This window comes from Dryobates pubescens, chromosome 14 (assembly GCF_014839835.1).
Source record: "Dryobates pubescens isolate bDryPub1 chromosome 14, bDryPub1.pri, whole genome shotgun sequence".
Lineage (NCBI taxonomy): Eukaryota > Metazoa > Chordata > Aves > Piciformes > Picidae > Dryobates > Dryobates pubescens.
In genome coordinates this window covers 29288991-29306214 of record NC_071625.1, presented here as the reverse complement: position 1 = coordinate 29306214, position 17224 = coordinate 29288991, and the positions used below count along the sequence as shown (strand labels likewise).

The window sequence follows — 17224 nt, the reverse complement described above, 5'->3', positions numbered from 1 at the left end:
AGCTAAAAGCAACAGAAGCATAACATCTTTTTCTGTGTTGAATCAATAGATAATTGCTACATCCATTGCTTGCTGCTATGCTGATATGGAATACGTCTATGGACTAGAAGTTGTGGGACATATTCCTGAAGGGTAATGTGGGTTTTATTAGCTCGTGGCTTTTAAATACATTCATTTCTGGGAACACTCTCTGAAGAGGTCCAAGTACTTTTCTGAAATAAGAAATGGCAAAAATGATTACATTAATTTCCAGCCTCCTCTAATGCTCTTGTAAACCAGTCCCATGTTACCCAGGTATACCTGTATAGAGATCAACATAAAAACACAGACTTTCTTGTACATTTTCATAACTTTTTAATTAGTTTATGGAATGAAAAATAGGTACTAAGCACCTAATGGTGGCTGATAGGAGTGTGACTGGAGGACAGAGGGGCCTGATGGAGGGAGTCCAGCGGAGGGACTTGAAAACGGTCAGGGTGCTGGAACATCTCTCCGCCAAGGGCAGGCTGAGGGATCTGGGGTTGTTCAGCCTGGGGAAGAGAAGCCTCTGGGGAGACTTAATAGTGGCTTTCCAATACCTGAAGGGGGTCTATAAAATGGTTGGAGAGACAGTTTACAAAAGCCTGTAGTGATAGGCTGAGGGGCGATGGTTTGAAATTAGAGCAGATTTAGGTTGGACGTTAGGAGGAAGTTCTTTATGATGAGTGTGGTGGAACATTGGAACAGGTTGGCCAGAGAGGTAGCTGAGGCCCCATCCTTAAGGATATTCAAAGTCAGGCTTCACAGGACTCTAGGCAACCTGATCTAATGGAGGATGTCCCTGCTCACTGCAGGGGGGCTGGACTAGATGGCCTTTCAAAGTCCCTTCCAACCCGATGCATCTATGATTTTATGATTCTTTGACAGAGCGCCCTACAGCCTGCTTTTTGAGGGTTGCCCTGGGATATTTTAGCAGAAATGACTTGCAATGACATAAGGTTTGTTGATTACTGCTTCTGATTCTTCTTCACTCTCTTACATAGCAGTTCTAGAAATTGTAGTTTCGGAGGAAGTGTGAAGGATTTAGATATGCTTAATCTAGAAAGTAGCCATCTGACTACAGACAGTTATTCTGGTTTCTCCATGACCTTGAAGAGAAGGAAACAATAGAATCAGTGTAATTAGGTGGAAGGAGAAATCAGATATCAGAGAGACTGTTCAAACTCTAAGGGTTGGTTAGGAATAGCATAGCTGTTGGGTAATTTCTTCTTTAGAAACTGCAGAGTTTCCCTAAATTTCATAACTACAAACCCAAGACAACATGAGTGAGTGCATGCATGGCAGCTTGTGCTGATAGAAATGAAATAAGAGAAGCTGCTGAGATGGAAAACGGGTTTTAGGTACTTTGTATCAGATTAAAACAGGGCTAAGAGTGCCCTTGCAATAGGTGTTATGAACAGTTAAGTTGTATTCCTGCAGATTTAATCAGATGCTTATTTTCTGGTTAACATCTGATGAAAAGATTCTATACTATTGAAAAGCAGAAGGAGAGCCTAGATCATCCCTATGCATTTTTAGGCATTTAGCTAAATGTAATCAATTTAGGTAAATAACAAGTGTAATGAATTTAAATTTAGTCATTTACCTAAAATAGCTAACTGCTTTGTTAGTGAGGAACATTAGAAACCTTAAGAGCGCAGCGTGGATTTTAGGTAGTGTGATTTGTGCTCTGGAGAGAAAGGAGACTTTTTGTGCAGCACAGAGACAATCTGGGGTGCTTTGGTTCTTAACTGAGGCATTCCATTGCAGTCCTCATTAGAAGGCCTCCATTAGATGGGATAAATGCTCTTTTTGGAACTGTTACATCTTCCACAAATTCTCCTCTGCACTTCCCTGCAGGCTGAGATCTCGTGAATCTAAAATATTGACAAATGTCACCTTCCAAGTGCTACAGAAATTAGCCGTGCACGCAGATCCTTTCTTGTCTGTTGCCATGAGCTGCAGGTGTATCAAAGCTGTGCACAAAGGACTGTCTTCATTTTTTGTAGGTTGCCATCACCAAAAGTACCACCCATGAATGTCCTGCCTGAAGTAGTCACTGAAGCTTTTGGAGTGGCACTGGTTGGTTATGTAGCATCACTAGCCCTTGCCCAAGGCTCTGCTAAGAAATTTAAATACACTGTGGATGACAACCAGGTAAAGCTCTTTAGCTCTTTCTCCTTGCTGTCAGTAAACCTTGAAATCCCCTCACCACTTTGGAAATATATATAAGTTCCACATGGCATCCTGCCACCTGTCTGTGATTACAGTAAACCCCATGGTATAAATATGGAATGAAGCACGGTTGGTTTTACAGCTGATTGTCTCTTTGAGCACCCAGTCTAGGCAGGTCAGTCTTGCTACATCAGCTCATGCCCTTTTACATCAGCAGGAAATACGATGTGAATGTTCTCATCCATCAGGCCTTTAAACACCAGAATTAATGCACTGGGCCTTGGATTTCTGTGGATGCTTCAGAGCTGTGTTTTCTAAGGAGCAGAGGAAAAATGCTTTGAACTTAATACAGGTCAGACTTCAGGGTGATACTCTGCATTGTCTTGAGGGCTCTAAATAGAGCACAGCAACCTCTGTGCCTTCCTGCAGCTGTGGAAATCTTGTAGCTTACACATCTTAATTACTGAGCTGTTGGAAACTATGTGTATGTCTGCATTAAATAATGGAATACAAGAGCAAAACCTCCACAACAACAGAGGCTACAACAGCAGTGGGGTGGTGTAGCTGTACTACATCCAAGGGACAGGCAAAGGGCTCTCTATGGAGGCATGTGGGTGTGTGAGTCTGTCTGGGGAGCTCTAAAGTGGTGCTGTCCTTGCTGAGAAGGCAAACTTATGATCAGGTGTTGCCCTGGCTACATACAGCACCCTTTGTGTCCTAATCACTTTCAGTAGCACTGAGATCTTTTCCTGCACATTGTCCTTAGCAGATGAACGAGCTTCTTAGAATCTGGAGAGGAAGCCTGGTGCTGTGTAGCCAAGTTGGGGCACTTCACTGCTCAGCTTAGGCTGAAGGTGTCTTCTCCACTTCTATAAGTCTTCATTCAGACACATCTGCATTTTGACTGTGAACAGACACCAAGTACATCTGTAATGAAAGGCAGCCTGCAGATAGCATTGCTACCATATTTCACTTTCACTAAAGCATGCTCCCAAAGAAAAAGAATCAGTGGCTGTCTCTTTTCCAGTAGAGTCATAAGCCAGAAACAACCTGGATGCTATCCAGACCCCACTACTTCAGACTCTGGCTTGTTAAAAAGCAGATGTGGATCAAGATGTAAATATTTTGGCTGAACTTTATCTTCAAAACTGAGCAATGTCATTTATTCTGTGAACAAAATGTGCCTCCTGCTTTTAATGAATCTGGTTCAGCAGCTCTATCATGCAAAGTAGCTCTGAATTGTGAGAAGATATATTATGCTTAGAGATCTTTTATCACGTATATGTGGGTGTTTTTTTCCCCTTCAAAATATGGCCATCCTTTGTCATTGCTAATATTTACCTAGAGGACTCCTTTGTTGGCAAGAAGCATTAACATGACAGAACAACAAGAAAAAACCCTCTATTCTATTTAACAACTTTGCAGGAACTTTTGGCTCATGGCCTCAGCAACGTGATTCCTTCATTTTTCTTTTGCATACCAAGTGCTGCAGCGATGGGAAGGACAACACTTCTATACAGTACTGGTGCCAGAACACAGGTAATGGGCTACAGGGGAGCAGGTAGGAGAATGACGGCTGTGATAATGCTCACTGGAACCTCTCTCCTCGGCAGTGACTCTGTCCTGTCATTTTTATCCATCTGCATGGAATTGCATCTGATCAATAACGTCTTACTAGAAAAGCTAATGGTTCCATTTATACATTTTTACCTGTTTCATTCAATCTCTAAAGCCTGTGGTAATAAGGAACTTGGGAGGTGTGTTTTCACACTGCAGGAAACTACACGCAAAGCCTCGGTTCCATGAGAACCTGTCAGCAGTGTAGCCAAAGTGCCCTCTAATGGTGTTGAATGGATTTAACTGTACAGGCTAAAGTGAAGCTTGGGGGAAAAAAATCAGATTTAATTTAGTGCTTCTATCTGATATTCAAAAGAAAGGGACAGCAGCCTTAAGAGCTACTTGTTTAAAACAAAACAAAACAGAACACCCAAACAAACAAAAACCCCAAACCAAACCACCACCACCTAACCCACAAACCAAACAAACTCACAAAGCAATCTTCCCAGCTTCTATATTGTGCCAAAGTGTTCTTGTCCTGTCTCTCAGTATACTCTGAGCCCACAAAGATGACACTCAGATCATTGAGGATTTTTCTTTGTTTTTTTTGGCTATTTCCTTCTGCTGGAAATCAAACCCACAAACTGTTACTGCAGTAGCTTAAAAAAGAGAGATCTGCAATGGATGAAAACGAAAATTGTGACCTTGTGGGGCTGCTTACTGTCCAAATTGTTGCTTGTGAATGAGAAAGGTAACAAACTGTTCATCTGTGACCTTTGAGTGTTATGGCACCACATGAGCCACCAGACCTGGGGCAGCTCCATAAGCGCTGCCTCTCCCTCCTTCCTCTGAAACTCAAGGGTCCATCAGTGGCATCCTGCCATGTAAGTGTTATGTCCTTTGGAATTCATTGCTATTGTCTTTGTGCTCTTGCCTGTGTAAAGGAATTCATTGCAAGGGAAAGGGCAGCAGAGCTCCAACTGAGAGGGCTAAGTACAGTCTTGTGGGTACTGTTTCACCCTGACCATGTATTGTAATTTCTTCCCATGCAGACACCACAATGCTGAAAAATTATACAGGGCTTTATTTCAAAACTCTAGACGTTAATTACTTGTTAATTAGCCCACACAGCATTCTGAGCTTGATTAATCATGAGTGATTTATCCAATAATAATCTTTAAAAGCATTTATATGCAAATAGTTTAGCTGTGGCTTTGCTATTAGCAACTTCATATCACTGTGACATATTCAGTGTCATGCCATGTGCCCTCATCCTGACAGACAGCCTCTTCTCTTACCACTTCACATATTGATTGTACAATTTGCAGTTGTGCTGCAGCAGGGCTTTTACAAGGGAGCTTCAAGGTAGACTGAAGACATATAACCTGAAGGTATATAGGTTATCTGAGCACTTTTGCTCTGGTACATGCAGGCAAAGGCCCATTGCTTTCAAGAGTATGGCAGAGAGAGTACATTAATAAACATAACATTCTTTCTTGCCTTCACGTTTCCACTTAATCCTCCACTTTTGGGGCTATCTAGGCAGAATGAAGAGATAAGAATATCACAAATAAATGATGGTCAGATTGCAGGCAAAAAGAAGGGTTAGTATACTTTGGCATACACCATGCAAGACATGCAAAGATCTTTTCAGGGGCTCAGAAGAGCCCATTTTCCTCCAACAGCTATACCTGGGATTCAGTGTCTTTTATTCCACAGGGGTATCTTCTCCTGAGAGAAAAAAAGAAGTGAGGGGCTGAATCCTTCAAATAGAACCAACACTTGTTAAATAAACCTTTTGGGGAAGGCAGAAAGAGGGAAAAGTTCTCTGTGACTTTAGCAGCAGACTTTGTGTTCCTTTTCCTGTAAACACTCTGTCTATCCTTCTTGATGGTATTTTTAAGCATACCATGGCTTTAATTTTCTAGTGTTTTAACAACTTGTCTGGTTTTGTTTTTAGCAACTTGTCTCTTAAAATGAAGCCTAATTATTTTAGTGAAGAAACATATTATCAATACAAAAATAAAGTGATCATCTGTCTACTTATCATCAAAACCCTTCTGCAAATCTGGATTGTATCTTAATGAGGCCAGAAGTACTCTAGTTTGTGAGCAGCCAGAGTGAAGGAGGAGACTGCAATTTTACTGTGGTTTTCCATCAGATTAATACCACAGAATACTGTGAAGAAACATAAAATTCTTAGACCATGTATTTGTCTGCATGCATGTCACATGCATTAATCCTGATTTTTAATATATGGGTTTTTAAAAATGACTATGTTTTCTGAAGGCCACTGATACTAACCCAAACCCAGTGGTGCTTTCTGGCCTAACACAATAGTTTCCTTTTAGTGTTGATCCCAGTCAAAGCAGTTAGAAATCTTGTGCAAAAATGATGACACAGATGTAATTTTCTGTCAGTCCTGTGACAGATCTGATCTTCAGTGCAACATAGGGTGCAGGGCTATAAGTAGGCTTCAGAATGACAGTGGTTGCTGTGAAACTTCTGGGATGAGATACTGCATACACCCCTTCCTTCTAATAACCAAGTGTGGAAGTGATGCTGTGGTCTGTATCTGTGCTGTCAGCAAGGTTGAGCGCAGATGCCGACATCACAGAATCACAGAATCACCAAGGTTGGAAGAGACCTCAAAGATCATTAAGTCCAACCTGTCGCCACAGACCTCATGACTAAACCATGGCACCAAGTGTCACATCCAGTCCCCTCTTGAAGATCTTTTACTCTGTTTTCCCTATAGTTGACTGAAGGTAATCACCAGAGATTCAAACTGAAATCATAGAGTCACAGAACTGAGTTGGAAGGGACCTCAAGGATCCTCCAGTTCCAACCCCCCTGCCATGGGCAGGGACACCTCACACTAGAGCAGGTTGCTCACAGCCACACCCAGCCTGGCCTTAAAATCTTCCAGGCATGAGGCTTCCACCACCTCCCTGGGCAACCTGTGCCAGTGTCTCACCACCCTCCTGGGGAAAAACTGATGTGCATCTGCAATCCAGAGATACATTAATAGCTAACATCTTCAACTTTTTTTCCTTGACTTTTCCTACAATATTTGGGAAATTGGCCTACCCACTGATTGTAAGGCAAAAAAAGCCCAAGCCAAAAACAGAACCAAACCAAAAACCCACAAAAAAACCCCAAACAAAAAGACCCACAAAAACCAAGCAAGAAAAAACCCAAAACAAAACAAGAAAGCAGCAGACCTGAACTGTAGCTCTATTGCCACAACTTGTAGTGACCCCTGCCATGAAACTTTCGAGCAATGATAATTCTGATGATGTGAACAGCTGCCAAAATTAGCAGTCAGTGACAAAGAAGAGCTCATGGCTAATATCCTGCATGTGAAAAGACATGAACTCTCTTAACAGTGCCTAAATATCTGATGCGGAGCAGTGAAGAAGGAGCCAGGCTTTCCTCAGTGGTGTCCAATGGAAGGATAAGACCCAATGGGGGCAAAATGAAATACAGGAAATTCAATTTAAAGTTTTAAAATCTATAATTCACTCAGGGTGATTAAACATTGGCAGAGAATGTCCAGAGAGGTTGTGGAGTCTCTGTCCTTGGAGATACACAGAATTTGACTGAGTGTGGCCCTGAGCAGCTTTGGAGCCCTTGATACAGGAAGGACATGGACCTGATGGAGCGGGTCCAGAGGAGGGCATGAAAATGATCAGGGGGTTGGAGCAGCTTTGCTAGAAGGACAGGCTGAGGGAGCTGGGGGTGTTCAGCCTGGAGAAGAGAAGGCTCCAGGGACACCTAATCGCTGCCTTCCAGTACCTGAAGAACTGTTTACAAAGGCCTGTGGTGACAGGATGAAGGGCAATGGTTTGAAATGAGAGCAGATTTAGACTGGATGTTAGGAAAAAATTCTTTACAATAAGGGTGGTTGAGCACTGGAACAGGTTGCCCAGGGAGGTGGTTGAGGCCCCATCCCTGGAGATATTCAAGGTGAGGCTTGACAGGGCTCTGGGCAGCCTGATCTAGTTGGGGATGTCCCTGCTGACTGCAGGGGGGTTGGACTGGATAAGCTTTAGAGATCCCTTCCAACCTGCATGATTCTATGATTCTTTGAATTTGCCATGCTTGACCCTGATTGTGTTAGGTTAGACTAGATGGACAGGTTGGACTTGATGATCCTTGGAGTCTCTTCCAACCTTAGTTACTGTGATACTGTGATCTCCAGAGATCCCTTTCAGCTTCAACCATTCTGTAATGTATTTTAATGCTTGGGGTTTTTTGGTTGGTGGGTTTTGGTGCTTTATTTTAGACTTAATGATCTGTTTTTCATGTTTATTGTTTTAGGTGGCTTGCCTTATCTCTTGTGTGCTAATCCTTGTGGTCATCTATGCAGTTGGACCTCTGCTGTACTGGCTGCCTATGGTATGGTACTTGACATTCTTTCTTAAAGGTTATCTCAGACATTTTCAAATGACCTGATTCCTTCCAGGGAAAGACAGAGTCATCTTTAAAGTAACTCTGCTTAATTCCAGTGGGAGAAAGAGTGGTAGGAGCACAACAAATTTTTTCCACACATATATAGTTTCATATGCAGGCTATCACATAAGCAGGTAAGAAAGCATTTCTCTTCTACTTGCTTTTGGCACATAGTTTGTGAAAAATATGCATCCAGATTGATGTGGATTTGTAAATTGACAAAAGTGTGCTAGAAATCAATGAAGATCCATAAGTTTCCTCCAGTCATGCATGATGGTGTATGACTTTGATTTTCAGATGATTGCAGGTAGTGATCAAAGCTTGATGACAGAAAGGTTATGAAATATTCTTCTATCTCAGTCTTGGCATACATCTCCTACACTAAGAATCCATAAAGCAATGTGGTATTACAAATTAATAGTTAATTTTAGCTATAGGCAGGCCACAGATGCAAAACAAAGCTCCAAAGTCATCTCTACTTCTGCCATGTTTGCACAAGAAATTTTAACCCAACTGTTACTGAATACGTAGAATACATAGAATACATAGAATAAACCAGGTTGGAAGAGACCTTCAAGATCATCGCGTCCAACCCATCAACCAATCCAACACCGCCCAAACAACTAACCCACGGCACCAAGCACCCTGTCAAGTCTTCTCCTAAAAACCTCCAGTGATGGCGACTCCACCACCTCCCCAGGCAGCCCATTCCAATGTGCAATCACTGAAATTTACTTTGTGCTATAGTTTACAAAGTGTCACGTGAAGGTTCTCACTCTTCAAGCACAGATCCTTTTCACCATACGAAGGAAGCACACTTGAGGAGGGGTACACAGTATGTCCTTTTCTTTCTGTACTGCCTTCCTCCCTTATTTTTTTAATATAGAATAAACCATAGAATAAACCAAACCAGGTTGGAAGAGACCTTCAAGATCTTCGTGTCCAACCTATCAACCAACACCACCCAATCAACTAACCCATGGCACCAAGCATCCTGTCAAGCCTCGTCCTGAACACCCCCAGCGATGGCGACCCCACCACCTCCCCAGGCAGCACATTCCAATGGGCAATCACTCTGTCTGTGTAAAACTTCCTCCTAACCGCCAGCCTAAACCTCCCCTGGCGCAGCCTGAGACTGTGTCCTCTTGTTCTGGATTGCATGTACATTTTTGTCTGTTTTTTTCTCCCCATATCTTAGATAAAACCATTTACATATGTTGCTTTCTTCATATTTTATTTCTTCTCTGCTATACTTTTTTAATCCTCCCCCTACCTAGGCAAGTGCATTGCTTTGTACTACATCTTCTTTGGCTCCAGATGATTATTTTTTTTTTCCACTTATCTCCTTCCTGTTTATGATTTGGAGAATAAGACATTCTGACACCGTCCCCCACAGCAAACTCCTGGCCAAGCTGTCAGCCCCTGGCTTGGACAGCAGCACTCTGAGCTGGGTTAGGAACTGGCTGGAGGGCCGAGCCCAGAGAGTGGTGGTGAATGGTGCCACAGCCAGCTGGCAGCCAGGCACCAGTGGTGTGCCCCAGAGATCAGTGCTGGGCCCCATCCTGTTCTATATCTTCATTGATGATCTGGATGAGGGGGTTGAGTCCATCAGCAAATTTGCAGATGACACCAAGTTAGGAGCAGTTGTTGGTCAGTTAGAGGGTAGAAAGGCTCTGCAGAGGGACCTCGACTGACTGGACAGATGGGCAGAGTCCAACAGGATGGCATTCAACAAATCCAAGTGCCAGGTGCTGCACTTTGGCCACAGCAACCCCATGCAGAGCTACAGGCTGGGGTCAGATTGGCTGGAGAGCTGCCAGGCAGAATGACCTGGGGGTGCTGATTGACAGCTGCCTAAACATGAGCCAGCAGTGTGCCCAGGTGGCCAAGAAGGCCAATGGCATCCTGGCCTGCATTAGGAATAGTGTGGCCAACAGGCGCAGGGAAGTCATTGTGCTCCTGTACTCTGCACTGGTTAGGCCACACCTTGAGTCCTGTGTCTAGTTCTGGGCCCCTCAGTTTAGGAAAGGACATCGATACACTTGAAGGTGTCCAGAGAAGGGCAATGAGGCTGGGGAGAGGCCTTGAGTACAGCCCTGTGAGGAGAGGCTGAGGGAGCTGGGGTTGCTTAGCCTGGAGAAGAGGAGGCTCAGGGGAGACACCATTGCTCTCTACACCTACCTGAAGGGAGGTTGTAGCCAGGAAGGGGTTGGTCTCTTCTCTCAGGCAACCAGCACCAGGACAAGAGGACACAGTCTCAAGCTGCACCAGGGGAAGTTTAGGCTTGAGGTGAGGAGAAAGTTCTTCACGGAGAGAGTCGTTTGTCATTGGAATGTGCTGCCCAGGGAGGTGGTGGAGTCACCATCCCTGGAGGTGTTCAAGAGGGGATTGGATGAGGCACTTGGTGCCATGGTTTAGTTACGATGTGTTGGGTGACAGGTTGGACTCAATGATCTTTGAGTCTCTTCCGACCTTGGTGATTCTGTGGTGCTGTGATACATTGTTTTGTTTGCTCAATGTTAATGGATTTTGTGCTCTAGGTGGTGAAGAATGGGACCTAAAATGCTTCAGTGTGCAGAACCTGAGTGCTGCTTTGCTTCTGAGCCCCCAGGATAATAGCAAAATGTAGCTGCTCTGAGAAGTCCTGAAGATTTTGTCATTTTTTTCACAATTAGGTGGCCTATAAATTGCCTTCAGGAAAACCAAACCAAACCAAACTGTTTTGATACTGTCGTGTTTGTGTTACAAACCCACCTGTGCTTATCCATTTTTGAGACACTGACTTCAGATGCTGCTAACTTAATTACAACATTGACTGCTAAACTGAAGAAAACATTTTTGCACACTGCCAGTTCTGCAACTTGTCTTTGATTCCCTTTCAGTGCGTGCTAGCAAGCATTATTGTTGTGGGCTTGAAGGGGATGCTGATGCAGTTCCGTGACTTAAAAAAGTATTGGAATGTGGATAAAATAGACTGGGTAAGTGAAACTCACTCTAAGGAGGTTTTCCTGAGACTCTCTAACAAATACCTGCTAAACAAACTTTTATAGTCCTGTGCAAAATGTTGTTATTAGGGTTGTGTATCATAGAATGGCTTAAGCTGAAAGGGACCTCAGAGTTCATTTGCTCCAAACTCTTTATTATGGGCAGGAGTCCCTCTCAACTAGACTCAGCTGCTCAAGGCCTCATCCAACCTGGCCTTGAACACCCCCAGGAAGGGGAGAGCCAGAACCATCTTGGGCAATCTGTTTCAGGGTCCCAGCACCCTCATAGTGAAGAACTTCTTCCTAAGATCCAGTCTAAACCTACTATCCCTCAGCTCAAACCCATTCCCCCTTGTGCTGTGGCTAGACACCCTTATGAAAAGCTGCTCTCCAGCCTTCCTGTAGGATCCCTTCACCCCCAAAGACTTCTCTTCTCCAGGCTGAAACCCCCCCAGCTCCTTCAGCCTATCCTCACAGCAGAGGTGCTCCAGCCTTTGGATCATCTTTGTGGCCCTCCTCTGGACTCACTCCATCAGTTGTGTGTCCTTCTTACTCTGAGGACACCAGAACTGGAGGCAGGATTGGAGGTGAGGTCTCACAAGAGCAGAGTAAAGGGTCAGAATGCCCTCTCTTGCCCTGCTGGCCATAAGCTGCCTAAATGCACTGCTGGCTTATGTTGAGCATCTCATCAATCAATACACTCAGTATAACACCATCTGTAGTGTCAATTGTATTTTAAAAATGGAATGTTAGCAAATTGCAAGGAATCAAACCTAATTTAATGGTGAAATTATGTCTGCAGGCAGAGCAGGTTAATCTGAGCAGATGTGTGTCTGATTTTGGCTGCCTTCTCTAGCTGGGTAGCATGTTCTTGCTAGCGTAGTGTTATGGAAGAGGCTCTGGTTTCTTTCTCCTCTGGGGATGTGGAATGACTGTAGGGGACAAAGAGACCTGAAAAGCCTAGAGATGCAGAAAGATGCATGCCCTAGTGTGCTGTGGGTAAATGGCTTGAACTCCTTTCAAATTTTGCCAGGTGAATATTATTTGGCAGCAATGAAAGATACTGCAGGAGGAATAGAGCAGAAAAAGCAGACAAATGGGAAAAGACCTAGTATGAACATCTAGTTTAATGCAAAGACTAAACAGCCTGACACCCATTAAACTACAGGTATTAAAGATGAGTCCATGTTTAGTAAGAGTCCTAGATTTGTTTTAGAATAGAATAAGAATAGAATAGAATAAACCAGGTTGGAAGAGACCTTCAAGATCATCATGTCCAGCCTATCATCCAACACCACCTAATCAACTAAACCATGGCACCAAGCACCCTATCAAGTCTCCTTCTAAACACCTCCAATGGGCAATCACTCTCTCTGTGTAGAATTTCTTCCTAACCTCCAGCTTAAACCTCCCCTGGTGCAGCTTGAGACTGTGTCCTCTTGTTCTGGTGCTGCTTGCCTGAGTGAAGAGACCAACCCCCACCTGGCTACAACCTCCCTCCAGGTAGTTGTAGAGAGCAATAAGGTCTCCCCTGAGCCTCCTCTTCTCCAGGCTAAGCAACCCCAGCTCCCTCAGTCTCTCCTCATAGAGCTGTGTTCCAAACACCTCACCAACTTCGTTGCCCTTCTCTGGACTCGTTCCAGCAAGTCAGCAACCTTCCTAATCTTCTGAGGGAGTTTTTGAATGTGCTGCCCAGTTAGTGGAACCAAAACCTCTGACCACTTAGACAAACACATGGAATTTGGAATTTCTCTTTAAGCAGTTTCAGTGAACAAATATTCAGAAGGGTGTTTTGGCCATATCTCTCTTCTCTGTGGAGGGAGATAGAGGTTACTGGATCTCATATTGGACTTCGCTGAACTCTCCAGTGACAGTATTCCATGGCAGCAATGGTAAGTCTAGACTAAATAGAACATTTAGCTGGGGTTTTTTAATACAGTACTGGATTCCAGAATGGAAAGCAGAGCTGGGGAAATCAAATCAGGTTTGGCAATGTGGGATTTTTCACATTTCCTCACAGAAGATTAGAGTTACTGGTGTTGTGTCATCCACGCTGCAAAAATGTCTCTTTCATTAAACCTTATGTTCCTCAGGCAGCACTTCTACCACTTGTTACTGCATTTTGTCTTCAGCTTAACCCATAGTGCCAGGGACACAGATGGTGGATGATGTGGGTCAAGAATTATTCTGGGGAGTGGATTTAAGAAAATCAGTAGTTAAGGGAGAGAGATACAGCTTCCCTGTTAGCACATGGAGATGATAAACAGTTAAGTTGTTCAGTAGGATATTCTGGAATCTCACTAGACTTGCTGCGTCTCCACAGACAGACTAACCTGACTGAGCTTTTGCTTTTAAGATTCTGGCAGAAAAGAGGTGGGTGCATAGTCAGTTACTGCACCTCTGACATCTGTCACTGTTCCTAGGAGGTTATAGAGAGGGGGAGGGGTTATTTTTTTTGGCCAAACATGCTTGAACAATGATTTATCTTCAAGTAGTTGTACCATCAGTCCTCAACAGGACAGGGTAAATCATTTTACTTTAAATATAATCTAAGGGAAGGCCATAGAGTTTGATTTTACATTGGTGCCTGGTCTGAAGAGACCCATGAAGCTCAGCTGTTTGAGCAACTACACTGGTGTTAGCTTTGGCCCGAAAAATTCACCTCAGAAAACTGTCAGTACCTTGGAAATGAATCAGTTCTATCACCCAGGTTATCCAAAGTGTTCTGAAGACAGAAACTCTAACAAAACATTTGGAAACAATCAGCAGCTATCATTTCTGGAACTGATTCTTTGAAGGGCGTGTGTCATGGAGCACAGAAGTCAGGTTTGTTAGAGATCTGGCAAAGAAAAGTCCATGGAAATGGAATATTATGGGGGTTTTTGCCTTGTTCCTTCACACTTCCTTAGGCTTCTCATTGAACACAAATAGGACGGGTAATACTTATTTATTGATCAGTTCTTCATAAAACATAATCTTTAAACCCATCAATGTAAAAACTACAGCTTGACAAGCAGAGCTCAGGAGTTGGGTGGTGGTTCTCATGCGTCCCTTCCATCTCAGGATATTCTGTGATAGCATGAAATCTCTCCTTTCACCCATGGATTGCTTTTCCTTCCTGATGTAACGTTGAGGGGCCACTGAGTTCAAAGGAGCTGCTAGGATGACAGACCCAAGTAGCTAACACCAAGTATTATCAGCTGAATATTACTGCACATGTGTTTGTTCTGATTTTCTTTCACTTTATCAGTCATCAGGAACGACCTGGTTTTACATCCCTCCTCTCAAATCGCATTCAATGTCTTTCTAGCTAGAACACCACAGCCCTTATTCCAAAGAGCCATTTAGAATAGAATAGAATAGAATAGAACTAACCAAGCTGGAAAAGACCTTTGAGATCATCAAGTCCAACCTACCATGCAACATCATCTAATCAACTTAACCTTGGCACCAAGTGCCTCATCCAGTCTCCTCTTAAACACCTCCGGTGATGGTGACTCTACCACCTCCCTGGCCAGCACATTCCAATGGCCAATCTCTGTTGCTGGGAAGAACTTCTTCCTAACCTCCAGCCTGAATCTCTCCTGGTGCAGCTTGGGACTGTGTCCTCTTATTCTGGTGCTGGGTGCTAAACAACCCCATCTCCCTCAGCCTCTCCTCACAGGGCTGTGCTCCAGACCCCTCCCCAGCTTTGTTGCCGTTCTCTGGACACCTTCCAGCATCTCAACATCCTTCCTAAACTGAGGGACCCAGAACTGGACACAGGACTCAAGGTGTGGCCTGAGCAGTGCTGAGTACAGGGCAGAATGACTTCCCTACTCCTGCTGGCCACACTGTTCCTGATGCAGGCCAGGATGCCACTGGCCTTCTTGGCCACCTGGGCACACTGCTGGCTCATGCTCAGCTGCTGTCAACCAGCACCCCCAGTTCCCTTTCTGCCTGGCTGCTCTCAGCCCCTCTGACCCCAGCCTGTAGCACTGCATGGGGTTGTTGTGGCCCATGTGTAGAACCTGGCACTTAGATGTGTTCAATCTCCTGCCCTTGGACTCTGCCCATCTGTCCAGCCTGGCAAGGTCCCTCTGCAGAACCCTCTACCTGCCTTTCACAGCATTTATATGAGCCACAAAGGTCTCTTGCTTCAGTGAAGGTCTTCTGCCAATCCTTACACTTCCTTGGATTATTTGAACAGTTTCATATTAGTAATTTCTTTGTTCCATTAGAGATGTTCTATGCATACAAATGTTCTGTGCATAAGAGTGTTTGTTTTTTCTCTGCTGTTTTCATCTTTTGGCTGTTTCCAAGGTGTTGATTCCTGTGTTATCTGTGTTTTCAACATTAACCAGAAAACAGTTTGTCTTGAATTTTTTTGCCTCTTTTTTTTTTGGGGGAGGGGGGATGGTGGGGGGTGGGGAGGGGGGTGTGGAACTACCAGGGAATTTGATCTGGAATTGGTCTGTTAGGTGTATCTCAGTTTTCAGGTCCATATCCTTCTCACAAGCCTAATTTTTTAGTCTCTTTATACAGGTCAGTTGAGTCATGTTAGGGGATGATTCATCTCTTCCTCAAGTAGGCATCACCATCATCAGGTAGGAGTTAGACAGACCACATCCTAAATTCCCTTCACTCTCATAACCAGATGTCCATGATTATGGGGGGAATCTAGATGGCATGTCCAGCTGCAGACATCTGTGCTGTGGACAGCTAATGCCAAGGGAAATGCCCCCAGTCACTTCAGACAGCAGCTGATCATCTCTTTATTTTCCAATGAAAAAGGAAGTTTGTAATCTGGTTTCAAAGTGGTACAGAAGACAGCACCTCCGTCTGCATCGTTCAGCCATTGCCTCAGAGGATATTCTCCCTATTTGTTGATATGTTAATTTTCTACCAACTTTCCACTTCAGATGTCCCTCAATGGTGGATGTGTAGGCTCTATGAAAGTAAAAGGTCTAGATGGAAACACACTGTCCACAGATGGAAAGAGCTGCTCTATACACAGAGTTTCTGTATCTCTCAGTGGTTCCAATGCTTTCTGATATATGCAGGATACAACATAAATCCAGTTTCTGCTTCTTTATTTCCTGCACCTTTAGTGTTTGTTTGGGTTTTGCTGTTTTGTTTTGTTTTGGTTTTTTTTAATTAACACAGTGGAAGCCTACTTTGAGAGGGGATTTTGTTTTGACTTGTGAGAATAATGCCTACTTATAACAAGCTACTGGTAAGAGTGGAAGAATGATTAGTTTCTGTCTGTCCTGGAGTATGTAGGAGCCATCCTGCGGTAAGCTGCCAAGAAATCTTTGATATTTTTACCACTTCTTTGCTGAACCTTCTGACAAGCAATGGATTAAGAATGTCTGCCTGTCAGATCAGCAGAACCCCTTTCTACAAGTTTCATGCTTCCCTACCTGCAAAATTACTGACTCCAGGCCAATATAGCACATGGAAAGGGTGATCGACAAAGCAGAATGTGATTGATTGGCCTCAGGTTCTACAGTAATGGCAGCCTCTGGTTGCAGTTAAGATATAAGATGCTAGGCTGCTAACGAGGCAATCAGCCAGCTTTCTCAGGTCTCAGCAGTACTTCAACATTTCTGGCTTTGATTCTTCCTATGTAGAATTTGTGTTGGGCTGTCCATGCTTCCTGTTTTCTTCTGAGAGAAAAGTTTTGCAGGTCTTGCAGCAGCACTTCAGTTGGATGTGGTGAGGCTCAGGTCTGCAGCTGAGGTAGACTTCTTGGTCTCAGGTGTTGCCAAGGGTTCAGCCTTATCAGGATGGGCTAGTTCTTGATCCTGCCTGAATGTCAGGTTTGTAGCACTTCCACTGGCCTTTTCATGTCCAGCAAGCTGCTGTCATAAGAATACATTGGATTTGCAAATCTTAGCATTACTTTCTCATCGGTTAATCAGGACTCAGTATTTGTTGCCTGTAAAGGTATTCTTTGCAAATATATACACAACAATTTGTGTAAAATGCCATTTTAAAAGGTAACTGGAGCTTGAGCACTAGTTCAAGGAACGAACTACCTCTTTACCTGCTGT

At 43.8% G+C, this 17224-nt stretch overlaps 1 protein-coding gene across 1 annotated transcript in view; it reads left to right on the top strand.

The window, feature by feature from the left end:
- Positions 1-17224, top strand: part of SLC26A7 (solute carrier family 26 member 7) — a 70484-nt gene that overhangs the window by 33399 nt on the left and 19861 nt on the right. The window contains 5 exon segments of the mRNA XM_054167210.1: positions 50-132; positions 2028-2175; positions 3619-3732; positions 8074-8151; positions 11088-11183. Of these exon segments, the coding sequence (XP_054023185.1) occupies positions 50-132; positions 2028-2175; positions 3619-3732; positions 8074-8151; positions 11088-11183 (519 nt within the window).